At 36.7% G+C, this 15,339-nt stretch overlaps 1 protein-coding gene across 1 annotated transcript in view; it reads right to left on the reverse strand.

The window, feature by feature from the left end:
* Positions 1-15,339, reverse strand: part of PKD1L1 (polycystin 1 like 1, transient receptor potential channel interacting) — a 161,396-nt gene that overhangs the window by 3,468 nt on the left and 142,589 nt on the right. Inside the window, exons 47-52 of the mRNA XM_036739640.1 lie at positions 15,216-15,275; positions 13,402-13,586; positions 10,809-11,043; positions 6,458-6,562; positions 5,857-5,997; positions 2,973-3,107 (exon numbers count right to left, since the gene is read on the reverse strand). Of these exons, the coding sequence (XP_036595535.1) occupies positions 2,973-3,107; positions 5,857-5,997; positions 6,458-6,562; positions 10,809-11,043; positions 13,402-13,586; positions 15,216-15,275 (861 nt within the window). The remainder of the gene's footprint in view (positions 1-2,972; positions 3,108-5,856; positions 5,998-6,457; positions 6,563-10,808; positions 11,044-13,401; positions 13,587-15,215; positions 15,276-15,339) is intronic.

Raw genomic sequence — 15,339 nt, forward strand, 5'->3', positions numbered from 1 at the left:
TCTCTATCTCATTCTAGTCCTAGCCCAGTATCTCATTATAGTTTGGTGATGACCCTATATAATCTATGGCACCAAGTTCTAGCAGGTCCTACTAAGCGGAATGGGGTTTGATTATGGTCTTGGTGAGAGGTCACATGACCATTATTAAAGGAGAATCTCATCATTGAGCTGATAGCGTGCAAGCTCCTTGAGATCAGGGGCTATTTCATTTTCTGTCTTTTGTATCCCCAACAACTGGCACCATGCCTGCTATATAATACCAGGTATTGAATAAATGCTTGCTGATTGATTGGTTGGTTGCAAAGGGATACATTTTTTTTGTTATTGTTCACAATTCTAAAAGACCACCTCCAAAGTCAGAGAGGGGTTGTGTGGCCTGTATCAGCAGAGGAAGGAAACGCAGTAATGAAATTACGAATTCTTGAAATTTGTATGTAGATATTATGTATACGCACACATATACATACAAACACACTCCCCTTATGACAGAGTTTGGAACTCAACCGTGGTCTGGTGATGGGTGGCATGGAAATATTTACCTAGGCATTCATGCTAGGGCAATTGATTGCAAGAAGAGTGACATAAGCTAAGGAGTATTAAGTAAGAAGGAATAGAAATCCTCTCATTGTATGTGTGAAATGATGCACAGCAGTAAAATGTGCTTGCCCATTACCCACAATGACTTGTGCACAAGATGTACTATTAAAGACAACACCAAAAATGAGTGTGTACCAAAAAAGGAATGGGCAAGTTATGAACTAAGAATAAGAGAGGATGTATAGACAGCCCAAGTTTCATTCTAGGATCCATAAAATATCAAAAGAGTTAGCAGATCCTGGCATTCCAGGATTCCATAAAAGCATCATGACCCCAGAGGCTCATTCCACCCCTTAACTTGCCACACTGCAAGTCCTCCAACCCCTGCAGCCTCTCCTTTGATTGGCTGCTTTCTCCCTTCCAGGCAACATTCCCCATTCTCTGGACTTTCTCTACCATACTCACTTTCCAGCTACCTTTATCTCTTCTCCTTTTCAGTTTTATTTTAGGTGTTGTCTTTCCCCATTAGAATATAAGCTCCTTGAAAATAGGAACCATCATTCTTCTGCTTGTATTTGTATTCTCAGTAGTTACCACAGTGTTTTGCAATTATAAGCACTTAATAAATGCCTGTTATTGACCTGTCTTAAAAGCTCTGTTCACATTGTCGAGATCATGGAACCATTGAAGCATCAGAGTAAATTGTTTGAAAAAACTTGATTTCTTTTCATTTTATTCTACTTTGCTTAAATGGCAAAATTGTATGACTATAGCAATATTTCTTATTATCAGTGGGTATAAATAATCCTGCCCACACTTTATCCATGGCTGTGCTTGGTACTATGTATAAGAGATGGTAGAAAATATAGGCATAGTTCTTTATTTTTTTAAAAAATCTATATGCTACTAGAGCAACTAGGTGGTATAATAGACAGAGAGCTGGGCTTGGTGTCAGGAAGAACTGAGTTCAAATCGGACTTCATACAATTACTAGCTATGTGGTCCTCTATAGTTTCCTCATCTGTAATATGCAGATAATAATAGTACCACCTCCTAGGGCTGTTGTAAGGCACGAATGAGATAATAATTGTAAAGTGCTTAGCACAGGGCCTGGCACATAGTAAGTAAGCTCCATGGGAATGTTAGCTGTTGTTACTACAAAGTCTTACATTTGGGTAGAAGTCAGAGATAATCTAATTAGGTTTCTTTAAGGAAAGACAGTAGGAGTCAGAGAGGGAGAGAATATATGCCTGTGTTCCCTTTAATTCAGTTTAGTTAGAAAGGACATAAAGTCAATTAATAATAAGAGGACTTTTAACCGATATAAACAATTGGGTTGGTGTATGAAATAAATACTGAGAGCTAGATAGATGCTGTGGAATAATTCTGATAGAACAAGAAATCCATTATATTACATTAGAAATTCAACCCAAATGTTTAGATTAAATAAATGACTATATCATGGTATAGTTATGCTTCTTTTTGGCCATATTTTTGTTCCATAATTGGTTTTTCTTATTACTGAAATTCTATAATTAATTACTTCTCTGTGATAACTTGTTTTTTGTTTGTAGTCTACAAGAAACCTGAGCCCTGATTTGTGTCATTGTAGGTTCAGTTTCTCTGTGCCTGATGTTGCCAGATCACAAGGCCTTTATCACAAAAACAATCAGCACCATCTTGAACATGGTAGTAACGAGCTGAGGCATGAGGCAAAGCTCATCTTTGGGATTTGCATAATCTAACTAGATATAACCTTAAGCCTCTCAAACACTATAAATAAAGTGATGGCATTTTACATCATATCGCTGCAGGCTAGAATACTTGTACTTTGTTATTGTAGTAGGTAATTGGATGAATATGGGACTTCAGTGGTATGGGTGACTACCTTCACTGATGTAGATCACAGCCCCTTTATGACTTCTCATTCTATGTGATTCTTGTCTATTTTGCTCCCCATAAATCCCCAAGAGAAGACGTGACCTTCTGCTGGTTCTCTTAATATCATGTAGCACTCATACTGTCCATATGTTATTTCTCTTTCTCACTGTAGGACTGGCCTACCTTTTTTCTTCATAGACACTCTCAAGTATGTCTTTTACTATATTCTAAACTGAAAAGGTACCTTTCATTCAATGGTACCTCACAGCACTTTAGCCACCTAGCTGTTCTCACAGTACTAGAGGTGAGGAATTTCCTTAACCTTTCACTGACAACTGTGAAAGCATAAAATCTGGAAGCTCTAAGGGTTGACCTAAAACTGAACTGTGGAAGATGGCAGGCCAGAGTTGTGAATGACTGTCCCAGGAGATCATAAGTTTATTTTCATTTGCTACTAATGTTTTTTTAAAAAAAAAAGCACTTTAAACTATAGGCATGCTAATCATTTCAAGTCCGACTAGGAAGGGTACTTGCTCAAGAGGAATATTTTTTACCACTGGCAGAATAATGTTGGAGCAGGAGAGTCGCATCATGGTCAAGCTGGGAGCAATTGCTTTGTAAATGCCAAGAAGACGAAGGCATTTTATTAACGTGAGGAGTAAAAGAATTCCTTGAAGACACCGGTTCCTCTGAAACAGAAGAGTACAGTATCTTAGGTAATACATCAATTAAATGCAAGATGAACCTATTTGCACCATAATACAGGGTTTGTTATTTTTTCTTAATTAAAGCTAAAGGCTGTATACACCATGGAATCAATTGAATTTGACAACTAATGCATCCTTTAAATACCAGAAGATATAGTGACTTTTAGACATTTACAGAGAAGGATCAGCCAGAAACAAAAACAAGTATCCCCCAAAGCTATAAATTGGTCCTTTAAAAATCTACATGACAAAGAGTACCAGATGTGTATGTGTATGTGTATGTGTGTATGTGTGTGTGTGTGTGTGTGTGTGTTACAATTTAAAGTTTCTTAGCCAATTATAACCAGTTAGGGACCCTACAGATGACTCTCTCATGTGCAATCTGTATCTCTTTAAGATCTTTCTGTTATATTAGTATATTATCTCATCCTTTACTTTATAGAACACATATAACTCTTTTGGATAATCACCAACTACAGCTTACAGAGTCATATAACTATAGGGAGCATTGCCTTAAACTTGATTTACCACCACCAATTCTATCCTCAACCTTCCAAGTGATTCTCCCACCATATATCAAGTTCCATCACTAGAAAGTCATCCCTTTGTATTTAAAGCATCTTAGTCTTCTAGACTCTTAATATTAAAAAAGATGCACAGATGCCTGGGAAGGATAACACTAAGGTTAATCAGTTACTGGATTAGCTGAGATGGAACTTCTTTAGTAAATAAGCACAATATAGATACCTGGGGTGGTATGGGTTAGCAGGCTAAAACGAGACAGAGAGGAGGTGAGAAGATACTCAGGATAAACTCTGTACACTGCAAAATTTTATCTAGCAACAGCTTAGAATAGTCAGTAAAATAGTAACAGATTTGAGTGGCCTTAAAGAATAGAATCATTCAATCTCTAAGTTGGAAATTTCTTTTAGTGATTATTTAGCTTAATTTCCCATACTATGCCAGAATTTCTTCAACTGCATTGCTAAGAGGAAATTTGGCATTTTCAGTACAGGGAACTCACTATGTCATAAACCAGCAGATTTCAATGATCGGAAAATTATTTTTGTTTCATGAATCAGAAAAAACTGGATTCAAATCATATCTGTAACATATATGACCACAGGCAAGTTATTTAACCTTTCTGTGGGTCAGGTAGCTCTTCTAGACTATTGATTATAGACAGTTCGCAATTTCATTTGGATAAAAAGTTCACATAATGGAAGCCATCCTACTGATAATAAGATAAGTCCTTGATGTATTGTCATATTGATATATGATAAGAGTCTCATAAACTTCAACCCTCTTACTCTACTATCTTGACTGGAAATCACAAGTGTATATCTTTTTGCTGTTTTATGTTTTATGTTTCTTTTCAATCTCTTTCATAATATGTATGTGTGTGTATATAGATACATATATACACACATATTATTTCTACATAATATATTACTAGGTAATATATTACTAAATACATTATATACATTTATCTAAACAATGTATACCCTTTGTTTCCATATTTTAGTGAAGAGTTTTATGCTTTCAAGTGTTTAGCAATACCTTTTTAATGCAGCCTTCAAACTGCTACCAGATGAATTATTATGCATAAATCTTCTTAAGTCCTTTTTCATGAAAACTTTTAGTGGCTTCCTATTATCTAACAGACTCTTAAATTTCTTAGCTTGGTATTCAAAGCCCTGCACTATCTAATATTAGCAATGTAACATCTCTATAATGAAGGCTACTCTTTCTTTCTCCAGTATTTTCTTATATTTCTCTCATTAATGAACTCTATCTTCTTGCCAAACTCAATTGCTTATGGTACGCTGCACAAATTTTACATTTTCCCACCTCTGTGGCTTTGCTCATGCTCCTCTCTATCCCTCCAATCTGCCCCCACCCCCACCAGTATCACCTGCGTGAAATTCTGTTTCTTATGATCCAATTAAAATGTCATCTCTCTGAAGTCTTCTCTGGATATAAAGGATCTTTCCTTCCCTCAATGGTATATAGAAATTCATCTAACTATGAAGCAGAACAGAAATTCACATATCTCTTATGCACTTGTCATTTTCTATTTTGTACTTAAATACTTTAATGGATTGTTGCAATGATGTCAGTTCTCCATTCAATGGAATGAATTATAACCCATCTTTGTCTTCTCATCCTCTAAGACTCTAGTCCAAGTCCTTCCATAAATCCTTCCATGAGGGCTCCAGCTAATGTGCTGGAAGCAATCTTATAGATTTCTTGACAGTCAATTAGGGAAACAAATAGGGGTTTGGGTGGGACAGTGATCCCAGTAGAACTGGGGATTTGAAGTAGTTTGGGGACATTTTAGAGACATTCTAGTCCCTTTTCAGGATCTTTTATCTGCATTCCTAAATATCTTAAAGTAGGAGCAGAAAGGGCTATCCCATGTGGCGAAAGGCAATAAAGTTGGGAAGGCCAGGGAAAATCCTAGAAAGAGAGAGGGAGAAGTCAGAAGTACTCTTTAGGTCAGGTTTTCTATGTATACATTTTCTTTACCTTGGAACAAGGTAAAGAAAATTTAGGAAATAGCATTTTATATTTGCAAATAAATTTTATGTCTGACAACTGCTAAATAAATCTGATAAGTTAAAAATTCCCCATGTGTTCAATCTTTTAAAAAATGATATGCCTTATACTATATGTTCAGTTTTATCAGTGTCCTAAAGCAAATATGTTTTAGTTATATATAATTTTATACCTGATGCCAGGATAAAATAGGATTGAAGTCCACGAATACTTGGAAAAATCCCTTATGAAACTGATCAATCACATCCACCACAAGGATAAAATGAAAAATGGAGTGTGCAAAGTAAGAAAGACTCACTCCAATTATACACATCTAGAAAATTAAACAGAAAAAAATGCTATGACAATTTTCCATGTGAATAAATTAATTTCTACCTGCCAGTTTATATAGCTCTCTATCCACACTTCTTGATTATTATATTTTAGCGTTACAATATTATAATGGAAGAAGAAAAAAAATCCAACAACTTCAAAAGATGGCAGAAATTGTCACAAAACATATTTTTTCATTAAATCTGTTCTTCCCATATAGAAAATATGAGTGATGAAAAAATTTTTAATATTGCTGAAAATAGCAGAAAAGAAGCTATATTTAGTGAGCTGTGTGACCCTAACAAGTCATTTAATCTCTGTATGCCCCAATTTTGTCATCTGTAAAATAGGGATTATAAAACCTATCTCCTAGGGTTGTTGGGAAAATAAAATGAGATACTACTTGTAAAGTACTTTGTAAACCTTGAAGTGCTGTATAAATGCTAGTTGGTTCTTGTTACCTCCAGCCAGTTCCATGAGTCTCGCCAGTAGTTGAGGATCCCTTTCTGAATCATAATGAACATTTGAAAGCAGAGGTGAATGAGGCTGAATACCAGGAAAAGCAACTATTTTAAAAACAAACAAAAGAAACAGAATGTTTTTAAGAGTTACAAGGCAACTGAATTTTTTGGCACACTCTTCTACCACCCATGTTCTGACAATGGCACAATGCAACTCCTTGTTCATCTGAGAGTTCTGCACTTAGACTTCTTAGTTATGAATGAGAAGCAACATGGTGCAGGGGACAGAGAGCTAGCTTCAAAGCCAGGAAAACCTGAGTTCACACCCCACCTCTGACCAATGCTGGCTATGTGACCCTAGGCAAGGGATCAACATCTCATTACTTCAGACAACTTTCTAAGACTATAAACTGCAAAAGTTTGCCTACCTGCCTCGTTAGATGGAATTCCTCAGTAGGGGTTCCCAAAATCATGACATCAGGTATTCATTCTCTATCCTATCTTATTTATACATCAATACCTCAATCCTCCATCAGTGAGCCCATCACGGTGGATACCTCCCACGCAGCTTGAAATACCCTGGACAACTAACTGAGTAACTCTACCCCCTGGGGCTCCCTCCTTGCCTTGGTTAGTCTTCATTTTCAACTTTCATTCATCTCCTGACATTGTTTTCCATCATTAGAATGTAAGCACCTTAAGGGCAGAGACTGTCTTTGTTTTGCTTATGTTTGTATCTCTAGCGTTTAGCCTAGTATTTGGCACAAGATTAAACTTTGATAAATGCTTGTTGACCTTTTGATTCAAGGGTACCCATGGCCAACAAATTTATCTCTCTGACACCAAAATGTGCTTGTGGGGATTCCTATTACAAATGGCATGCATCTCTAACATTACTGAGGGCTTGGCACTCTATCCACTGAGTCACCTAGCTGCCCACTTTAAAATTGGGCTTTGAAGGATAGCAAAGAGTACCCTAATACAAAGGGAATATTATCTTTGGGAAAAGTGGTTCCATAACTATCTTACCCAGCTCAGACAGATCTTACCAAGTCAAACTTCCCTCTACAGCATCTCTTACATATTCCTCATTGTTCCTAATTACTATGGTCCTGCTAACTACCTGCCTAAGCTATAGGCAATCACTTCCTAAGAGACCTTTTTACTTCCCCTGCCTTCTCCCTCCAATCCATTCTCCATACTGCTGCCAGAATTGGTATTTCTTTTATGAATAGAATTAGTCATATTGTACCTCTGCTCAAAAATCATAGATGGCTCCTTTTACTTTATCTTAAGGCATCCCCAGAAAGCTTACGTAAGCTATGAGAAGCATGGCTTCCAGCCATAAGGAGGTAATAAATAGCCCAGTCAGCTTCTGCACTGGTCAGACTGCATCTGGGTTATTGTGTTCTGTTCCAGGAACCACTTTTATGTAGGACTTGACAAAATGGAGAATGTGTAGAGGAGGTCACTGAAATGAGGAAGGGCCTTGGGAGCATGGTAAATGAGGATAAGTTGAAAGAACTGGGGACGATTGGCCTGGAAAGTAAACGACTTTGGGGGAACATGACAGCCATCTACTAGCACTTGAAAGGCTATCACGTGTAAAAGGAATTGGATTGTTCTGTTCAAACCAAGAGGGTAGAAGTGGGAACAAGTGGTAGAAGTGGCAAGGAAAGAATTCAGGCTTTAATGCAAGACCCACTTCCTTAAAATAAAAGCCAACCAGAAGAGGAATGGGCTAGATCAGGACACAGGGACTTCTCTCCCATAGAGACCTTCAAGCCAAGACTGGATACTCCTTGTCTTGAGGTGGGGATTCTTAAATAATCATTAATTGGGATCAACTCTGAAATTCTGTAATTCTGTGGCATAAAATTCAAATGCCTCTCTCTTGTATCCTAAACCCTACATAATATGGCAACAGCTTATTTATTCCTTCTTTATCCTCTATTATTCCATTCCATTCAGTCTATGTCATCATTAAAACTGAAGACAGGGGTTTGCTGGAGTCAGCTGGAAGAGGGAAGTCAGTTCCTGAGAGCTGATCATTAAATTTTCAGTTCAAGCACTTATAACTCAGAAATCTGCAGACTCACCTCAGGGCTTGATTTATTGGTGGGGTCTTTTTTTATTTGTCAAGATTAAGAAAGTGATGGAGAAAATGTTAAAAATGCAAATTAATTTTGTTTTGAGGGGGGAAGACAAGGCAATTGGGGTTAAGTGACTTGCCCAAGGTCACACAGCCAGTAAGTGTCAAGTGTCTGAGTACAGGTTTGAACTCAGGTTCTCCTGACTCCAGGGCCAGTGCTCTATTCACCGTGCCACCTAGCTGTCCCTCAAATAAAATTTAAAAGTATGTTATCCATACTTTTTTTTGAGAGGTGGTTGTTAAACATTTACCAGCACATCCCTGGGAGTAGCCCCTGCCCTCTGTCCAACCTCTGAAATTTGGCTCATGCTATTCTGTACCAGGAATGACCTCTCTTTCACCATTTAATTTATTGAAATCTTATCTATCCTGTAATGTTCAACTCATCTGCTACCTTCTCCATAAGTGTTGTTGATCTTCCTAGTTAGTTACCTTCAGAACTCATAGAACACTTTGTTTTGCAACTTTCTAATGCACTTATTATATAATATTGAATGCTAGAATTTTGAGCATACTTCATCCCCATATTAAATTTTAAGCTCCATGGAGGCAGGAACTGTATCTTTTCTCTATATACCCTCTCTCAGTCATCTTATAAACTCTTATGTGTTAAATTATCATCTAAATGTAGATGCCTTCCAAAGGTGTATGTCTTTATTTTGTGATAGCCTGTATTTACTTATTTGTGAACATGTTGCATCCCCCTAGTAGAATGTAAGCTCCTTAAAGGCAGGGACTGTTTCATTTTTTGTCTTGGTTTCCCCAACACCTAGTAGCACATAGAAGACACTTAATAAATGTGCATCCATCTAGAATTTGCCCCTTTGTCAGCAGCTGGAACAGTGCCTTGCAATGGCGGACATGCAGTAAACATTTGTTATATGAATAGCTCCATTGTTGGATATCTATTCACAGAGCACATTCTTTTCTCTTTGTTGCCTAGGTGGTCTTCTCTACTGACAAATATATATCTACCAAGTATATTTGTGCCAATTCAACTTTTTTAAAATGATTTTATTAAGCTCCTACTATATGCAGAGAACACTGTGCCAGACACTGTGGGAGGTACAAAGTTTAAAGCAGCAATTCTCAATCTTTTTGGTCTCAGGACCCCATGCCATTTAATTGAGGACCTCCACAAAATCTTTTGTCTATGTGGGTTATATCTGTCAATATTTATCATATTGGAAATTTAAAAGTCTTAGTATTATTATGAAAATAGTTTTGATGTCATGGACCCCATGAAAGGCTCTCTGGGATTCCTGGTTCAAATTTGACAACCTCTGGTTTAGAGTGTTGTCCTTTGCACTTCCTGATTCTGCTATTTCTCTTCTATATTTACAAGCAAAAAAACCCCTAAAAACTACTCAGCATCACCTAGACTTTTACAACTTATTAACTCAAAGTAACTGTTCAATCATGGATGTTGTAAGAGTGGAGTTACCCGAGTATATATGTACTACCCCTTACTATCATTTAGTGCCACTTGTACTATGTGCCATGAGTCTGCAAAACGACAATATGAACATATATGTTTAGTAATAGATGATACTTCGTTTGTACTGGTTTAATAAAGAGGTGTTGAAAAATACAGATATATCCAAGCCAGCTGAGGCTACATTTCTCAGTCTCATCTCTCCACACCCTTAAAAAAATTATAGGATCTGAACTCTCATGAACTACCACTCTCTTTGAGTTCTGCCTGAGACAAATGGTTTTTTAATCACTGGTATATTGATGTACTTTTCTTTTTGTATTTGCATTCAAACTCCATAATGCATTTCTTTTCCCAAAAGAAGGGCAGTAAAGGTTTAAAACTGCTGAAAGTATAATTACAGAGCAAGTGCACCTGAAAGCCAGGAAAGGGACTAGAAAACAGAGAAAAATGCAGAACACTCCATGCTAGTATTTTCATTATTTCACTGAAGACATCTATTACATACTATTTAACAAGGGAGAACGTGACCTGGGGAGGGGTTATAATATTTACTCCTAGTGATCATTCTGATGATAAATTATTCACTATATTACGTTTTCTAGTGGTTTGGAGTCAGGAAAGCAATCAAAAACTTAGAGACCAGAACCGAATCAAAAGACTGAGAGCACATGTTTGTAATGTATTGAGGACCTTACTAAGGTGTCTGAGGATTGGAGAAATATCCTGGAGGTGAAACAAAGAACAGTTAACATTCAGCTCACCTCAGAAAACATGATGAAGTAACTCCTAGAAGAGTTGCTGTTATAGATGCTAAATGACTCCACAAGGGATGATGTAATGATGTCACCTGTGGGTAACACTTCTGCCAACAAGGACACACTGGTGAAAAGACTGGTAGGAGGATTGTAGAGGGCAAAGTGCATAGAGATTTCCCTGGTCCTTTTATTTATCCACCCACTATTCCTTAGGTTAATCAGAACTGAGTAAGCTTTGGCCCTATAAAGTAAAAGAAATAAAAAGAAAGCATATGTTAAATGAAAAATGAAACATTTAAGGTTTTTTTTAATTATAACCAACCCTTTGAACCTCATAGTAATCTGTAATAAACAGATATACTGGAAATCATTGAATCAGGTTTTCTTAAAGGGAAAAAAAAGCCCCATCCACAAAGCTAAACAGATGGAGTTCTCTTTCCTCCAATGCCTCCCCTAAGCACCAACCACTGGGACTCTTCTAAAGGACCCATTGTTTGTCCTGTTTCCTGGTCTCCTTCCTGTAAGCATCTGGGGTTGGATAGTATGAGGTGGGAAGGATGAGGGCAAGCTCCCAAGTAATTAGTCATTACTAATGCCCCCTCAAATGTGTACCTGTTACTCTACAAGAGTTAATAAAAGTACCTTTCCCTTTCCAAGTGTGATAGCCTAGATAATAATATTATTGTTAACAAGAATGATGAAGATGTGCGTGTGCGTGTGTGTGTGTGTGTGTGTGTGTGTGTATCTTACATCTATGTTTTCAAAGTTCAACACCAATATTATCATCTCATTTGGTCCTGGATCTCCATGATGTTATTCTTATTTAGTATTTCATATTTGTATCAGCAAACTCATCCAAATAGGACAGGTTTAGATTGTATTAAATGCCTTTGATGAGGGTCTCATATCTAAGATTTATAGATGGCTAAATATATATATATATATATATATATATATATATATATATATATATATATATATAAGATCATATATATATATATAAGATCAAAAGCCATTCCTCAGGAGACAAGTGGTCTGAGGATATTAACAAAGATTTCACAAAACAAAAATTGTAAATTATCAACAACCCAAAGGATCATTGCTCCAAATCACTAATAATAAGAAAAATGCAAATCAAATAATTCTGCAGTTTTACCTCCAACCCAGCAAACAGATAAAGAAGACAAAAGATGAGATTAGTCCTTGCTAGAGGGGTTGGGAAAAGATGGCCACACAAATGGACTGCTGATGGAATTATGAATTGGTCTAAACATTCTGGAAGGCAATTTGAAAATACACTAAAAAAGTAAGTAAACTGTCTATACTTTTTGACCTAGAGTTACCACTGCTAGACATTTACCCCTAGGGGGTTAATGATAAATACAAAGGCGCCGAACACACCAAAATATTTATGAGAGCACTTTTTTTTTTAGTAGCAATGAAATGAGTAGATGATCATCAATTGGAGAATGGCTAAACAAGTTACAACAAATTAATTCAATGAAATATTACTGTGCTGTAAGAAAGGATGAATATAATATATACAGAGACATATGGAAAGACTTATATGGTGCAATGCAAAATGGAATAAGCAGAGAAGTCACTACAGCAATGTAAATGGAAAGAATAACAATAAAATAATTCAAACTGAATGCTATAAAATCAGGAGGAATAAGTTTGGTGCCAAAAAATAAAAATGAGAAGGCATTTCCCCCATTTCTTTGAAAAGGAGTGTGAGTGTGAGTATGGATCATGATCACTGGATATAATATCAGACTGCCAATGTGGTTATTTTTTGCTGAACTGCTTCCCCCACCCCCACCCTTTTTTAAAATCCTTGTCTATAAGGTATAACTCTACAGGAGGGAGAAGAAAGAGGAATATATTGGGATATGGAGGTGATCTTAAGGAAAAGATATAAAAAAATTATTTTTAAAGAGAATACTTTCAAACAGTTCCCAGCAATGCCTTACCTTATTATTCATGTAGGTACTCAGTTAATAATAATAATAATATTCTGTTATTTTGTAGCACAGTACAGTGCTAAACCTGGCGTCAAGAGAACTGAGTTCAAATCCAATCTCAGACACTTACTAGCTATGGGACCCTGAGCAAATCACTTAACTTCTATCTGCCTCTGTTTCCTCAATTGTAAAATGGAGGAAAATAATAGTATTTACCTCCCTGGTAGTAGAAGGAACTCTCAAATGAGATCATATATGTGAAGAGCTTAGCACTGTGCCTGGTACATAGTAAGTGCTATATAAATGTTTGTTTCCTTCCTCTCCTTTTCACATAAATTATCTCCTTTGAGCTTCACAATCCTGTAAGGTAGGTACTACAGCTATTGTTATCTTCATTTTAAAGATGGGGAAAGCGGGACTCTGAGAGACCAAGTGATTTGTCCATATAGTCATATAACTTATAAGTACTAGAGGTTCCAAGTGTTCCTGATGAGTCCAGTAATAAATCCCCTCTACTCCATTGTTTCCAAAAATACGGGCACCTCTAGAGATTAGGACTATGCACAAGAACTCACAGAATATCCTGCCATCCTCCCCCCCACTCCCCGCCCCGCCTCAACCCCAGAAGAGTAGACCTTGTCCTGCCCAGGCTCACTGCAGATACTCTGTCTTCCTCATTTTCTGTTTGATCACTGTGGAGGCCTCTTTTGGTCTGGGTCAGTTTTTCTGGGTCTGATTGAAAAATATTTTCATTATCTTGATTCTGGGGCTGATACAGGAGAGAAGAAGCTTCAAAGGGAACTGAAAATTGTCCAGGGAACTGAAAAAAGAAAGAAATCAGTAAGAAGGGAAAAATGAATCCAGTTTTTTTAAGAATCAAAATTTTATCTTATAGCTTGAAAATACTGCGTTGACATAGGCATATCAAATACCATGAAAGAGCATATCCTATGTCTCTCTACATATATGGCACACGTCTCAAAGAACCTACATATATTTATGTATTATATGTATATAATATATGAACATATTATGTATATACAATCTTTATCTATATTTATGCCTGTGACTATATCAATACTATCTTTGTCTATGTTTATATCCATCCCTGTCTCTAGCTCTATCTCTGTCTCTGACTGTCTCTAACCTATGCCTATAACTAATTGATAAATCATCTGTCTTTGTCTTTGTCTATGTCTATGATCTATATGGGGGGTGGGAAACCTGTGGCCTCAAGGCCACATGTGGCCCTCTAGGTCCTCAGGTGCAGCCTTTTGTCTGAGTCCAAGTTTTACAGAACAAATCCCTAAAGGGTTCCCCACCCCTGATATATCTATGCTTGCCTAGGGGATAGAGCATCCGGGGATAGAGCATCCTGGTATAGCATAGACAAGAGTCCTTAGGGTTCCCCTCAAGAACTCTCCAAGGTAATAACCCATAAATTGCACACCTGATCCACTAATAAGGGGCATATTAATTGGTCTCAGCTTCAGATGGGCTAGCAGTTGCACTCTCATCACAAATAGAAATCAAATGCTGATCTCTTTGTATTTTTAAATCTAGTTTTGTGAATTTGCTTAACATGCTAGATTGGTTCTTTCTGGGTTTCACTTTCCTTATCTACAAAATGTGAATAGTTAGATTAGATAGCTGACATTTATATAACATTTTATACATATATTCTTATTTGAACATCATAGCAACCTAGTGAGGTTGGTTCTAAAGCTATTACATTTCCATCATACAAATGAGAAAACTGAGGCTTGGGGTAGTTAAATTTCTTGCCCTAAGCCACACAGCCCCTAAGTGTCAAAGTCAAGTTTTGAACTCAGGTCTTCCTGAATCCAGGTTTGGCACTCTATCCACCAGATGATGTTGGCCCCTATGCCTCAGACCAGTGGTTCTCCAAGTATGATTTGAGGACTATGGTAGTCTCCAAGACTCTGTCAGGGGATCCATGACGTCAAAATTATTTGCATAATTATACTATGATGTTTTAATTCTAATACTGCAAATGTTGATAGATATAACCTATATAAACAAAAGCTCTACGAGAGTTTTAGATAATTTTTAAAACACCAAAGGGGTCCTGAGACCAAAAACTCTGAGAACCCCTGGCTTCAATAATCTTTAAGTATTCATACAGCATTAACATCCCACCATCTTTGTTCTATATTTTAAGAAATGTGAACTAAGAATCCAAGTGGAATTTTAAGATGACAAAGACAAGAAAGGTGGTTGATCTCTCATAAACTTATTAACTGTATCAGTGATGGATTAACAAAGGCATTCTTTTCTTTTCAGCTAGATTCTTAGTTTGTCTCAGATTGTTTATCCAAAAGGTTAATCCTTTCTTGGAAGAGTTATCTAGATACCTCTAATTTAATTTAACATATTTTTATGAAACAAAATAATAGCATCTTACCTCACATATAACATTATGACTAACCTTTAGCTGTCTAATTACCAAAGTACCAATCAGATGACATTTTCCTCCGAGAGGTCCAGACTAAAAACAAATTCAGAAGAAATATTCTTAGTTTATTAAATTGATAGTCAGTAGTAACTGGTAG

Source organism: Trichosurus vulpecula, chromosome 9 (assembly GCF_011100635.1).
Source record: "Trichosurus vulpecula isolate mTriVul1 chromosome 9, mTriVul1.pri, whole genome shotgun sequence".
Classification (NCBI taxonomy): domain Eukaryota; kingdom Metazoa; phylum Chordata; class Mammalia; order Diprotodontia; family Phalangeridae; genus Trichosurus; species Trichosurus vulpecula.